The 12,925-nt window shown below is 54.4% G+C and overlaps 1 protein-coding gene across 2 annotated transcripts in view; it reads right to left on the reverse strand.

The window, feature by feature from the left end:
- CROCC (ciliary rootlet coiled-coil, rootletin) overlaps positions 1–12,925 on the reverse strand; it is a gene marked incomplete at its 5' end in the record, with an annotated part of 41,874 nt that overhangs the window by 8,119 nt on the left and 20,830 nt on the right. For both annotated transcript variants that reach the window (XM_082676432.1, XM_082676431.1), the window contains 8 exons: positions 3,852–4,224; positions 5,421–5,588; positions 7,586–7,745; positions 8,221–8,459; positions 9,259–9,402; positions 9,796–9,930; positions 10,684–10,863; positions 12,721–12,890. In XM_082676432.1, the coding sequence (XP_082532558.1) occupies positions 3,852–4,224; positions 5,421–5,588; positions 7,586–7,745; positions 8,221–8,459; positions 9,259–9,402; positions 9,796–9,930; positions 10,684–10,863; positions 12,721–12,890 (1,569 nt within the window). The remainder of the gene's footprint in view (positions 1–3,851; positions 4,225–5,420; positions 5,589–7,585; positions 7,746–8,220; positions 8,460–9,258; positions 9,403–9,795; positions 9,931–10,683; positions 10,864–12,720; positions 12,891–12,925) is intronic.

Consider the following 12,925-nt stretch of genomic DNA (forward strand, 5'->3'; position numbering starts at 1 on the left):
GATTTGCTTGGTCTCAAAGCCTGGAAGATCCAGAGCTGAGATTTGAACCCAGGTGCCCCTATTTCCCAGCAGAAAAACTTGAACTGTGCTTGGGAGATGACGGGCAATGACGAGGTGGGAGGGGACAGGGCGGACAGAGACGAGACAGCACCTGGAGGTCAATAATGAGAACTGCAGGACGGGGGTCGGCCTTAGCAGTGACACCCAGCCAGCCCCACGGCTCCATCAGCACCCAGAGGACCCAGAGCGGGACGTCTACCCACTGCCTCCCTCCCCTCAGAGTGACGCCGGTACCCTCGTGGCGGCCTGCAAGGACCGCTTGAGCAGGTCTGGTGTCCCATGGCCTCACATCCCACACCTCTCCACCTGGTTCGCTACACTCCAGCAGCGCTGTGGCCCTTGCTGTGCACAGGACAGGGGTACCGCCACTCAGGACTTCTCCACTTGCCCTCAGTCTCTTCTCCCACCCTTCCCTTCCCCACCTCCTCCTCAGCGGGGCTCTCCCTGCCTCCCACAGGGACACCTTAGCTCCCGTCCTGGCCTTAGCTTCAAAAACAATTTTACTGGGGCTTCCCTGGAGGCGCAGTGGTTGAGAATCTGCCTGCCAATGCAGGGAACACGGGTTTGAGCCCTGGTCTGGGAAGATCCCACATGCCGTGGAGCAACGAAGCCCATGCACCACAACTACTGAGCCTGCGCTCTAGAGCCCGCACGCCACAACTACTGAGCCCGCGCGCCACAACAACTGGAGCCTGCAGCAAGAGAAGCCACTGCAATGAGAAGCCGGCGCACCGCAACAAAGAGTAGCCCCCGTTCGCCACAACTAGAGAAAGCCCACACGCTGCAACGAAGACCCAACGCAGCCAAAAATAAAAAAAAAATTTTACTGTGATAAGATATATATAACAAAATATGCCTTTCTCACCACCTTTAAGTGGCATTAATTATATGCTGTTGTGTGAACATCACCACTGTTTCTAAATCCTTTCCATCACCCCTATTATGGGTTGAATCGCATTTCCTCAAAATTCGTATGTTGAACTCCTAACTGCCATACCCAGAATGTGACCTTATTTGGAGATAGGGTTGTTATGGACGTCATGAGTTAAGACGAGGTCATATTGGAGTAGGGTGGACCCTAATCCAGTATGATCGGTGTCCTTATAAAAAGGGGGAATTGAGACACACACTCAAGGAGAACTCCGTGTGACAACTGGGGTTATGCTGCCATAAGTCAAGGAACTACCAGAAGCTAGGAAACCTGGAACAAATTCTTCCCTAATGCCTTTAGGGGAAGCATGGCCCTGTAGACACCCTGACCTTGAACTTCTGGCTCCAGGACCCTGAGACACAAATTTCTGTTGTTTAAGCCACTCAGTTTGTGGCACTTTGTTACTGCAGCCTTGGCAGCCTAATACAACCCCGCACTCTGTAATCAGTAAGCAGTAACTCTTAATTCTCCCCTCCTCACACCCCCTTACACCCTGGTAACCTCTAAACTCTTTCTGTCTCCATGAATGTCTATTCTAAATATTTCCTATAAGTAAAATCATACTATATTTGTCCTTTTCTGAGTAGCTTATTTCGCTTAGCATAACGTTGTCAAAGTTTACCCATGTTGTAACACGTATCAAAATGTCACTCCTTTTCAAGGTTGAATAATAATGGTATCACATGATCAATTCACCTGCCGACTCACACTTTGGTTGCTTCCACATTTTGGCTACTGTGAATAATGCTACAACCAACACTGGTGGACAATATCTATTCAAGTGCCTATTCTTTTGGGTATATACCTAGGTGTGGAATTGTTAGGTCAGACGGTAATTCTAAGTTTTAGTTTTTTGAGGAACTGCCAAACTGTTTTCCAAAGTGGCTGCACCGTTTTACATTCTCACCAGCAATATCCCTTGACTTATTTTTCCTTACCTATTTTCCAGCTCATACCACCACCCAATACATTCTATATTTAATTTATATAGCACTTTTATTGTCTGCTACTCCCATACCTAGACCATAAGCTCCATAAAAGCAGAACTGCTTGTCCGTTTTGTTTACCACTCCATCCCCAGTGCTTCAACTGTATTGGGCACATAGTATGTGCTTAATAAATAGCGGAACTGAATGAACGAATGCAATCCTGGGGCTAAATCCGTGGATTTGAAGAGGCAACAACTCAATATCTCATAGTGAAATTTCCCACCGTTCTAAGATTCCACAGGTTCTATTCTAGGCCCTAGGAATCAAGGTGAGATTGGGGTCAGGCCGAGACAAGATGAATGCTCCCTAAAAGGCTGCTTGCACCCGCTGAAACACAGTGCTGATTTTCCCAGAGTCATCCCCTGGGCCTTGGGAGCAGGTGCGGGTGGGAGGATCTCTTCTGAAGAAGTTCCTGGAAAGGGGGTTGGGCTGAATGTGTATCTTTCTGGGGTAGATATGGATAGATATGGGGGTCACAGGTCTGGTATGGAGGGGTGTGGAGCCAGCGACAAGAGAATGAAGAGGATGAGGTGCTGATGGAGAGAGGGCAGGGGTCAATTAGAAAGGGTGGAGACTCAAAGACTCAGAGGAGTTAAGGGCATTAAGAAGCAGCACCGTCAGCCACTATGGAAAACAGTATGGAGGGTCCTCAAAAAACTAAAACTAGAGCTGCCATATGACCCAGCAATCCCACTCCTGGGCATGTATCCAGACAAAATATAATGGAAAAAGATACATGCACCCCTATGTTCACAGCAGCACATATTCACAATAGCCAAGACATGGAAACAACCTAACTGTCCATCGACAGATAAAAGGATAAAGATATGGTACAGGGACTTCCCTGGTGGCGCAGTGGATGAGACTCCATGCTACCAATGCAGGGGGCCCGGGTTCGATCCCTTGTCAGGGAACTAGATCCCACAACTAAGAGTTTGTATGCCACAACTAAGGAGCCAGCGAGCCGCAACTAAGGAGCCCTGGAGCCACAACTAAGGAGCCCACCTGCTGCAACTAAGACCTGGTGCAACCAAATAAATAATTTCTTTTTTTAAAAAAAAAAGATGATGTGGTATACACATACAATGGAATACTACTCAGTCATAAAAAAGAACAAAATAATGCCATTTGCAGCAACATGGATGGACCTAGAAATTATCATACTAAGTGAAGTAAGTCAGAAAGAGAAAGACAAATACCATATGATAATCACTTAAATGTGGAATCTAAAATATGACACAAATGAACTTTTATAACACAGAAACAGACACAGAACAGACTTGTGGCTGACAAGGGGAAAGGGGGGTGGGAGAGGAATTGAGTGGGAGTTTGGGATTAGCAGATGCAAACTATTATGTATAGAACGGATAAACAACAAGGTCCTACTGTATAGCACAGGGAACTATATTCAATATTGTGATAAATCATAATGGAACAGGATATTTTAAAAATGTATATACATGTATAACTGAATCACTTTGCAATACAGCAGAAATTACCACATTGTAAATCAACTATATTTCAATGGAAAAAAGAAAGCGCCACCCTCTACTCCCTTTAAAAAGAAGCTATGTTGTGCACAGATCAGCCTGGGTGAGTGGCAGGACAGAGACTGGGCTCGAGAGGGGCGTGGCCCAGCGAAGGGCCAGAAAGTGATGTAAGGGGGGTGGGGGGCGCAGGTAGGCGGGTCTCAGCAAGGAACTAGCTGAAGAGGCGGGGTTTGAGACTGGTCATCAAAAGAAGGGCGGGGCGGACCAGGCCAAGGGCGGCCTCGTAGGCGGGACAGAACTGGACATGGGAGCGGAGAGTAGGGGCGGAGGTTCTGCGAGGCCCGCCCAGTGACCCTCCCCTTCTCCACCGAGCTCTCTCACCTCCAGCAGGCGCGCTCCGGTTAGGAGAGACGGGCGCGGGCCGCGGGGGAGGGCTGGACACACCACCGAGGCCCAGGCCCCGGCGCAGGGCTGAGCGCAGGCCCCCCAGCTGGGCCTCCGCTGCGCGCCGTTGCGTCTCCACGCGGGCCAGCTCGGCCTCCAGGCCTTGAGCCCGGCCCTCGGCCGCGCTCAGTCGCAGCCCCAGCTCCGCAGCCTCGGCCCGGGCGGCCTCCAGCTTCAGTTCCAGGCTGCGGGCATGGTCCAACTGCTGTTTCTGGGCGCTGTGTGCCTCCTCCAGGGAGCCCAGCAGGCCTCGCTCGCGGGTCCGGAACTCGCCCTCTTGCTCCTGCAGCTTCCGCTGGGCTCCCTGGAGCTGGGGTGAGGGGTCAAGGCCGGGAGGTGGGGGTCAGCAAGGCCGCCCTTCAACCCGACACCCACCCTCCCAGGCTCAGCCTGGAGCCCACGGGCCCAAAAGTGGCTTGCAGAACTCCTGTTTCGTTAATGGTCTCCACCCAGGCAGGAGATGCAGGAACATCATGGGAGTATGGAAGGAAACTATTAGAATTTGTTTACCTCTTTCTTCTGTGTATATGCCTTGCAGTGTACACAGTTTATTAGTAATAAGCTAACAGCTAATGCTTACACAGATAGGAATTATTAGTGCCAGGCACTAAGTACTTTCCCCTCAAAAAAATCAACTCTAATTACCACTATAAATCATCTCCATTTTACAGATGAGGAAACTGAGCACAGGGCAGTTATGTAACTTGCCGGAGGCCACACAGCTAGTAAACTGAGAGCTAGGATTCAAAGCCAGGCACCCTGGCTCCAGAGCCTTTTCTCTTAACCACTAGGCCACACTGCCTCTCGGTACACATAATTTATCAATAAATCTCACAATGAGGGGAGGTAGTAAAAAATTATTTACCAGTGAAGTGCATGGTCACACACACTCACACATACCCCTCTGGTTCAGAGAATGAGTCAACCTCTCACAGTCATCAGTTTCAATGGAGACCATCTATGGAACACCTCCTGGATGACAAGACCTACACAAGGACCTGGTATACATCCCCTGCTGTGCTAGCCCCTATCCCATGAATGCTCTAAAGCACAGAGAGGTTGAGTGATTTAGTCAAGGTCACACAGTAGATTCACTGCCAGAAAACACAGAGTGAAAAGAGTGTAGGCTTTGGAGTCTGACAGACCTGGGTGGCTGTGTGACCTTGAGTAGATCCCTTGACCTCTCTGAGCCCCAGTGTCTGGTTCCCTCTGTAAACTGGGGCTAATTATACCTACATCATGAGGCTGCTGGGAAAATCAAACAAGATTCTGTCTACAAGGCTCCCCCCACCCCCACTACACAGTTCTTGCAGTTGTTATTACTGCTATTATTATACCTGGGGAAGAATCTCAAGGAGTGGGGAACAGGGACCAGTCCTAGGCGTGATCTCTCAGAATGACTCCAGCATTGGAGTCCCCATTGCTTCTCACTGGAGAAGGCCCAGGGCAGCCTGGCTGCCTCTGAGGATCCTCCTCCTCCAGGCAGTCTGCCCACCATCTAGTTACCTCCTGCCGCACAGCCTCCAGGTTGGCTTCGCCCTTCAGCAGCTTCTGTCGGAGGCCCAGGGCCTCCCGTCTGCCCTCCTTTTCTGCCCTCTCGCCCAGTGCCACGCGGCCCTGCAGCTCCACCAGCTCCCGGCCCAGCCTGGTGTTCTCACTGTCCAGCATCTTCATCTGTGAGAAAGAGTGGACACAGGCAGGACCTAGGACCCATTCTCAGCACCCACAGCCCCTTCTAGCCCAGGGTACTGGAGAGTGCCCGCAGGCTCAATGGCAGCCTTTTCAGCTCTGCCCCTATACCCTGCCCAGTCCAAACCAGGCACAGAGGGTATCTGGGACCCACTGCTCTAGGGACACATACATTGAACACCACCCCAATCCACTGGGAGCCTGCCCCTGATAACTCCACCCTGGTTGAGCCACGCCAGGCACCTGGGCACCAATGACCTCAATGTACCACCTAATCATAACTACCTATCGTGGAGAGTAGAGATAGGGCAGGGCAGGAACTCTGGGTCACTTTTCACCTCTACGATGATGCCTAACTTTTATGGAGTGTTTACCATGTGTCCAGCTCTGTTCTAAGCACTTTGCTCCTATTAACTCAATACGGGGTAAGTACTAACATTCTCCCTCTTTAACAGACATGAAGACGAAAGCGTAGAGAGGTGAAGAGACTTGCCCAAAGTCACACAGCTCATAAGCAGCAGACTGGGATTTGATCTCAGACAAGCAGAATCAAAGGTATGTTTCTAGGCCCCTATTTCCCCAGAGGAGCAGGTGGGGGGATGAGGCCTACTTACCCCACAGTGCTACAGCAAAGGGAATATGAAAACGTGCCATAGCACACAAAACACCCAGCAAGAGCCTGGCACACAGTTCCTTTCAGGGATTCCTAATGTTTCCTGGGACTTCAGCCCATTGGGAGGGGGCCCGGGTAGAGGGGTACATCGGTGGGAGGTGGAGGGGATTTGTTATTCAGGCTGCAATATCTCTGGGGAGGCAGGGCCTGGGTGCCAAAGGGGGCTGTTTCCTGTTCTGCCGGGTCTTCTAGGGCGGGAAAGCCTGAGCCCTTGGTGTCCAGGGCAGTGCCCAGTATACAGCAGGCACTTGTTAAATGCTTGCTGTTATTGATGGGCTTGGAAATCATCTAGTTCAGGGCTCTGCAAACTGCAGGCCAAAATTCTGCAGGCCAAATTCCACCGGTCATCTGCTTCTGTAAGGGCTTGAGCTAAGGATGGTTTGTACATTTTTAAGTAGTTAAAAACGGCTCATTTTTACATGGTTGAAAGAAAAGCAAAAGAAGAACAATATTTCCGACACGTGAAAAGTATATAAAATTCAGGGGACTTCCCTGGTGGCACAGTGGTTAAGAATCTGCCTGCCAACACAGGGAACACAGGTTCAAGCTGTGGTCCAAGAAGATCCCATATGCCACGGAGCAACTAGGCCCGTGCGCCACAACTACTGAGCCTGCCCTCTAGAGCCCGCGAGCCACAACTACTGAGCCCACATGCCACAACTACTGAAGCCCGCGCGCCTAGAGCCCGTGCTCCGCAACAAGAGAAGCCCGCGCACCGCAACGAAGAGTAGCCCCCCGCTCGCCGCGACTAGAGAAAGCCCACACGCAGCAAAGAAGACCCAATGCAGCCTAAATAATTTTTTTAAATCATAAAAAAAGTATATAAAATTCAAATTTCAATGTCCATAAGCAAAGTTTTAATGGAACACACTCCACTCATGTAGGTACCGTCCAGACCTGCTTCCTCCCTACGATGGCAGAGTTGAGTGGCTGCAACAGAGACCGTACGGCCCATAAAGCTGGAAATATTTACTACTGGGCGCTTTACAAAAAAAGGTTGCCAGCTCCTGACCTAGTTCACGGGATCTGCACCTCTTGCTGTTCACAGATTCCTTTGAGAATTGGACAAGAGCCCCAGACCCAGTCTTTGGAGAAATGTGAGCGAGTGTGAACACAAATGTATCCACACACACACACACAAACACACGGTTTCAGGGTCTGAGGATTCCTCAAAGCCCACCCATTAATACCAAGGTTAGGTAACAAGCCTTGTTATAGTTCAAGGCCCTGGTTTTACCTATGAGGGACCTCGGCTCCCAAAAGGGGGTGCTGTGGCCCAGCGCACACAGTGACTGCCCAGGGGTGTTACCTGCCGCCGGAGCTCCTGCAGCTCCCTCCGAGCCTCCAGCCGTGAGCGCTCCACCTCCTGCAGCCCAGCCCGCAGCTCGCCAGCCTCCTTGCCCACAGCCGCCCGGGCCTCCTCCAGGAGCACGAGCTTCTGTTCCTTGTCCTCATTGGCAAGCTTCAGGCTGGAGGGGACAGAGGGCAGAGGTAGCCCCAGGTCCTGGAAGAGTAGGTGAGTGGCCCTACACAAAGGTCCCTTCCCCTGATTCCCGGAGTGGGTCTGGCAGGCTCTTGGCCTAGAGGTTCCCCCAGTGCTGCCTGCAAAGTGGCCCTCTCCTGAGCTGAGCCCTCCAGGGCTGGGGATCAGGCCCTCGGCTGAGAGAGGTGGACCAGCGACACACGCTAGTCTCCAGGGTGATGCCAGTGGGTGAGGTCAGAGTCTGGGCCCAACCCTGCCTGCAACCACCATTCCCCTTCCTTCAGGGAGGACAGTCACCTAAAACAAACCAAGTCCGGGCTTGGTTCGAGGGCAGAGACTCGCCATCTGCGCGATTTTCCCAGAACCATGGGGGGTGAAGTTAGTTCCTGGGATGACATTCAGTGCGAATGAAGGACGAGGCTTGGTGAAGGGCTGGGGGCTGGGCCCCCGTGTCACCCCACCTGATCCGCTCACTCTCCGCCTTCTTCACGGCCACCCGCAGCTCCTCGTTGGACCGCCGCAGGGCCTCGAGCTCCTTGGCCCCCTCGCTCAGGCTGCGCCGCAGCTCACCCGCCTCCTGGCGCTGGGCCTCACGGCTGTCCTGGCTCTCACGCAACTTGCGCTGGGCCTCCAGCAGCTCCCGCCGCAGCCCGTCGCGGGCATCCTCCAGCAGGTGCAGCTGGGTCCGAAGCTCTTCTGCCTGTGAGGACAGCGGGGGTCCACATACGGGGGTCGGGGCCCACTCAAGCTGGGTGGAAAGGAGCCCACCCCCGTCTCCCTGGCCACGGGGCACCTGCCCCATCCCTCTGCAGCGGCTCGGACTGCAGGTGTGAGTTATGATTTGGGGCAAAACATATTGGAGTCAGCGGTGCTCTGGCCTGAAATAAACATCAAACAAGATCATCCTGTGGGACTTCCCTGGTGGCACAGTGGTTAAGAATCCACCTGCCAATTCAGGGGACACGGGTTCGAGCCCTGGGCCGGGTAGATCCCACACGCCGCAGAGCAACTGAGCCGGTGCGCCACAACTACTGAGCCTGCGCTCTTAGAGCCCACAAGCCACAACTAATGAGCCTGCATGCCACAACTACTGAAGCCCGCGCGCCTAGAGCCCGTGCTCCGCAACAAGAGAAGCCACTGCAATGAGAAGCCCGCGCACCGCAACAAAGAGCAGCCCCCGCTCACCGCAACTAGAGAAAGCCCGCATGCAGCAACGAAGACCCAACGCAGCCAAAAAACAAATAAATAAAATAAAATAAAATAAATAAAAAGATCATCCTGTGGATCAACCTCAAGAGGGCAGGGACGCCCAGCCCAGCCTCTCCGTGAGAGCCCAAGTCCCTCACGTACCCAGCATGTACTTAATAAACGCCTAACGCCTGCCGCCTGCTTCCTTTCATGCATTCCTTTGTCCTCGAACACACGCTTCTGGGTTCCCAGCGGCGTCTAGGCTGCACTGCCTAGGAGGAAGCGGGTGGGTGGACGGGCAGGCAGCTCACCTCACGCAGGCAGGACTCCCGCTGCCGGCCCAGGTCTCGGGCCTGTTCCTGCAGCCTCTTCACCTCCTGCGCATGGGCCGCGGCAGCCTCCTCAAGCTGGGCCCGCAGGTCCCGCAGCTCGGACGTCAGGGCATTCACGGTGCTCTAGGACACACGGGCTCCTGAGACTTGGCACTGCCGTGTCCTCCTCCCCCGCACTCCCAACCCGCACCGCCACTGATCCCAGCTGCGCCAACTGAACTGTCCATTTGCGGCTCTAGACACGGCCCCTCACGCTGGCCTGCCGGGCCCTCTACTGATCCCTTGACGCCTGGCAAGTGCTATGCACGTAGCCGGTCTCTCCCTCAGACTAGGGCATTCACAGGGCAGAGCCGTGCCACCTCCCTCCAGTGGGGACTCCCAAGGAAGGGGGAAGCTCCGCCGACAGCTGGATGCCGCCCCCAGGGCAGAGCCACGTGTCCCCCTCGGGCAGTGCTGTGCCCCCCCGATCCCCAATCCCGGCTCCGATGGAGGCCCACCCGCCCCCGCCTGGCCTACCCGGTCCTGCTCCTGCCGGCTCTGAGCATCGCGCTTCTGTCGCTCCATCTCCAGGGAGATGGCGGCCAGGCTGTGCTGCGTCCCCATCAACTTCTCCGACAGCGCCGTCTTCTCGGACTCCTTCAGGGACAGGGCCTGGGCAGAGGCAGGGAGCAAAGGGCTCAGGGTGTTGGGTGGTCTTGGGCATGCTTGGGCCTTTCCCCCACGTTGGCCTCGGAAATGTGCCCACTGGGGGCTCGGGGACCTGACTGGGCCACCACAGGTGGAGCCAGGGCAGAGGTGCAGGCTCACCCCCTCGGCAGCCCCAGGAAAGGGTACAACAGCAGTAACAATAACCTGGACACAGATACAACTCGGACATCTCACATCCTGAAGCAGGGCCTTTCATGATTCCCATTTTACAGATGAGGCTACTGAGGCTCAAAGAGGTAAAGTGACTTGCCCAGGGTGATGCAGCAGGTGAGGAGAGGAGATGGACGCAGTCTGCCCTGTCTCCATTACATTATGGGAAAGTCAGGAGTTAGTTCTTTCTGAGGAGGGTCAGCTGCTGCATGTGGGCTTCGCAGGGACTGCTCAGAGGCGGTCATGGGGACGCCATGCCCAGCCTGGGGTGGGAGGAGGGATGGGAGAACGTGGGTCAGCTTTTCTGGAACAATGCTCACGGTGTCATGACTGCGGCTGCCACTCAGTAAGCTCCCACCACGTGCCGGGCCCGCTCGCTGGACAGGGGTCTCAGCGACGCTTCACAAACACCCCTTGAACTCCCCCATCCTGAAGGTGAGGAAACCGAGGCCCAGAAAAGGACTCCTAGCTCCTAGCTGCTGGGTGGCTGAGCGGGGACCAGCCCCAGAACAGGGGCCCCTCAGGCAGCAGAGGCGGCTCACGAACCTGCTGCTTCTCGCTCTCGGCCAGGAGGAGGCCCTCGTCGCGCTCCTGCTGCAGGGCGGCAATCTCCTCGCTCAGCTCTTCCTTCTCGGCCTCCAGCCGGGCCAGCAGTTCCTCCCGTTCCCGCTGCAGCTGACTCTGCAGCTGGGCCCGCTCTGCCTCCAGCTCCCGCCATGCCGCCTCCTGGGGGCCAGGCCCACGTGCGTGTGACCCACGAGGCTGGGCCCAGACAGCCCCTCGCCAACCTCGGGGCAGCAAGGGCCGTGGGGCAGGTAATCAGGGAACTACAAGGTGGGGTGGGTGATAATGAGGGCCGTGATGGGGACATGCCAGGAGCAACAGCCTGGCCTTTGGGTGGGCGGGGGGAGGAGGGTGAGGGGTCAGAGAATGTTTCCTGGAGGAAACAAGCAGCCGTCAGTCAGGTAGAGAGAAAAGGAAAAGAACCCCAGGCCAGAGTACAGCCCCGCAGACGACTCGGAGGAAAGAGGAAACATGACGAACAGGGAAACTGTGATATTTAAGGTCACTGGAGCTTGGACTACGAGGAGGACATGGTGAAGGACGAGGCCAGAGCCACAGGCAGCAGCCAGGCCAGACCAGACCAGTGGGCTTTAGGGAGGGGTGACCTGATTTTCAGGACAGTTGAGACAGCAGAGCCTCAAGACACAGTGACAAGGAGCAATCTGAATTTTAGAATAGCGGTTGCTCAGAGCTTGTGAAAGAGGGACCAGGATTGGGGGTTGGGGTAGAGGGGAGTTGGGTCAGCTGTGAGCAATAAGAGGGCATGGGTCTGGGGGTGGCAGAATAGCTGCAGGGAAGAGTACAGGTATGGTGACATTAAGAGGCTGAGTCTGCTGGTGCAGGGAGAATGAGGGAAGGCACAGGAGAGCGTGGCTCCCTGGGGACTGGGTGGGTACAACCCACAGGCAGAGCCCACTTGGGGTCTGAGGGAGGTGCCTGGCCCCAGCACTAGTCCCTAACAGCTGTGTGAAAATAGTCTCTGCTTCAAATGCTCTGTCGCCACCTGCTGGAGAAGTGATTCTATCCACAAATCCAAAAAGATTACGTACAAGGTGAATGGCGCCCCCTGGTGTCGGGAGCCACAGCCTGAACCTCTGTCAGCAGCAGCCCAGTCCAAGATGAGGGACTCAGGTCCCCTGTCCAGAGGCCCACTCTGGAGAGTATCTCAGTACAATAGTAACAATGACAACCAGCACTTATGGAGCATTTACAAAGCGCCAGTCTCCATGTTAAGCTCTTTGTAAGGATCATCTCACCTCATCCTCATAAATTATACTATCATTATCCCCATTGTTAAGATGGGGAAATGGGGGACTTCCCTGGTGGTCCAGTGGCTAAGACTCCGTGCTCCCAAGACAGGGGGCCCAGGTTCGATCCCTGGTCGGGGAACTAGATCCCACAGGCCGCAACTAAAGATTCCACATGCTGCAACTAAAAAAAAAAAAAAGATCCCGCATGCGGCAACGAAGATCCCACATGCCGCAGCTAAAACCTGGTGCAGCCAAATAAATAAATATATTTTTTTTTAAATGGGGAAATGAAGGCACAGAGACCTTAGGTAACATAACCAGCATTTGGCCAAGATCAGGTTGAAACCCAGGCAATGTAACTCCAGAGCCAGTGTTCTTAGGTACTTCTGTCTTTTGGTGACCTGGGCCCTCGCCTTTCTATGTGCTCTGGTCCCCCGCGTGATCTTTCATATGCAAACCGCACTTCTTAGCAAATTAAAGCGCTTTCTGACTCTACATTAGATCAGCATTTTCCAAATATGGTCGTGGACCCCCTGCATCAGGATCACCAGGGCTGGACCAGATTGGGGCCTGGGAATCTGCATGTTTGATAAGGAGTGGTCCCCGATGGATCCTCCCAGCTGCCCCCAGAGCCCCTGAAACAGAGATGAAGTTCCATTTCACGGATGCAGAGCGAGAAGGATACTCGCCTGAGGTCACAGAGGAGACAGAGACAGTGGTTCAGAGCCCTCCCCCACCCCACCGCCTGCCCCAACCCAGCTGCCTGAACCTTCTCTCGCTGGAGTCGCTGTAAGTCCTCCTTGTGGACTGCCCGCTGCTCCCGCAGAGAGGCCTGGGCCTCCCGCTCAGCCTGCACCAACTTCTGGGCCATCAGTTCCTTGTCCAGAGCGACCTTCTCCTCTGTAGTTGTTATCTGCTGCCGCAAGCCCGCCAACTCCCCTGCACAGAAGGGATGGAAAGGAGAAACAAGCTCC

The sequence above is a fragment of the Grampus griseus genome (assembly GCF_964374135.1).
Source record: "Grampus griseus genome assembly, chromosome: 1".
In the NCBI taxonomy this organism is placed as follows: Eukaryota; Metazoa; Chordata; class Mammalia; order Artiodactyla; family Delphinidae; genus Grampus; species Grampus griseus.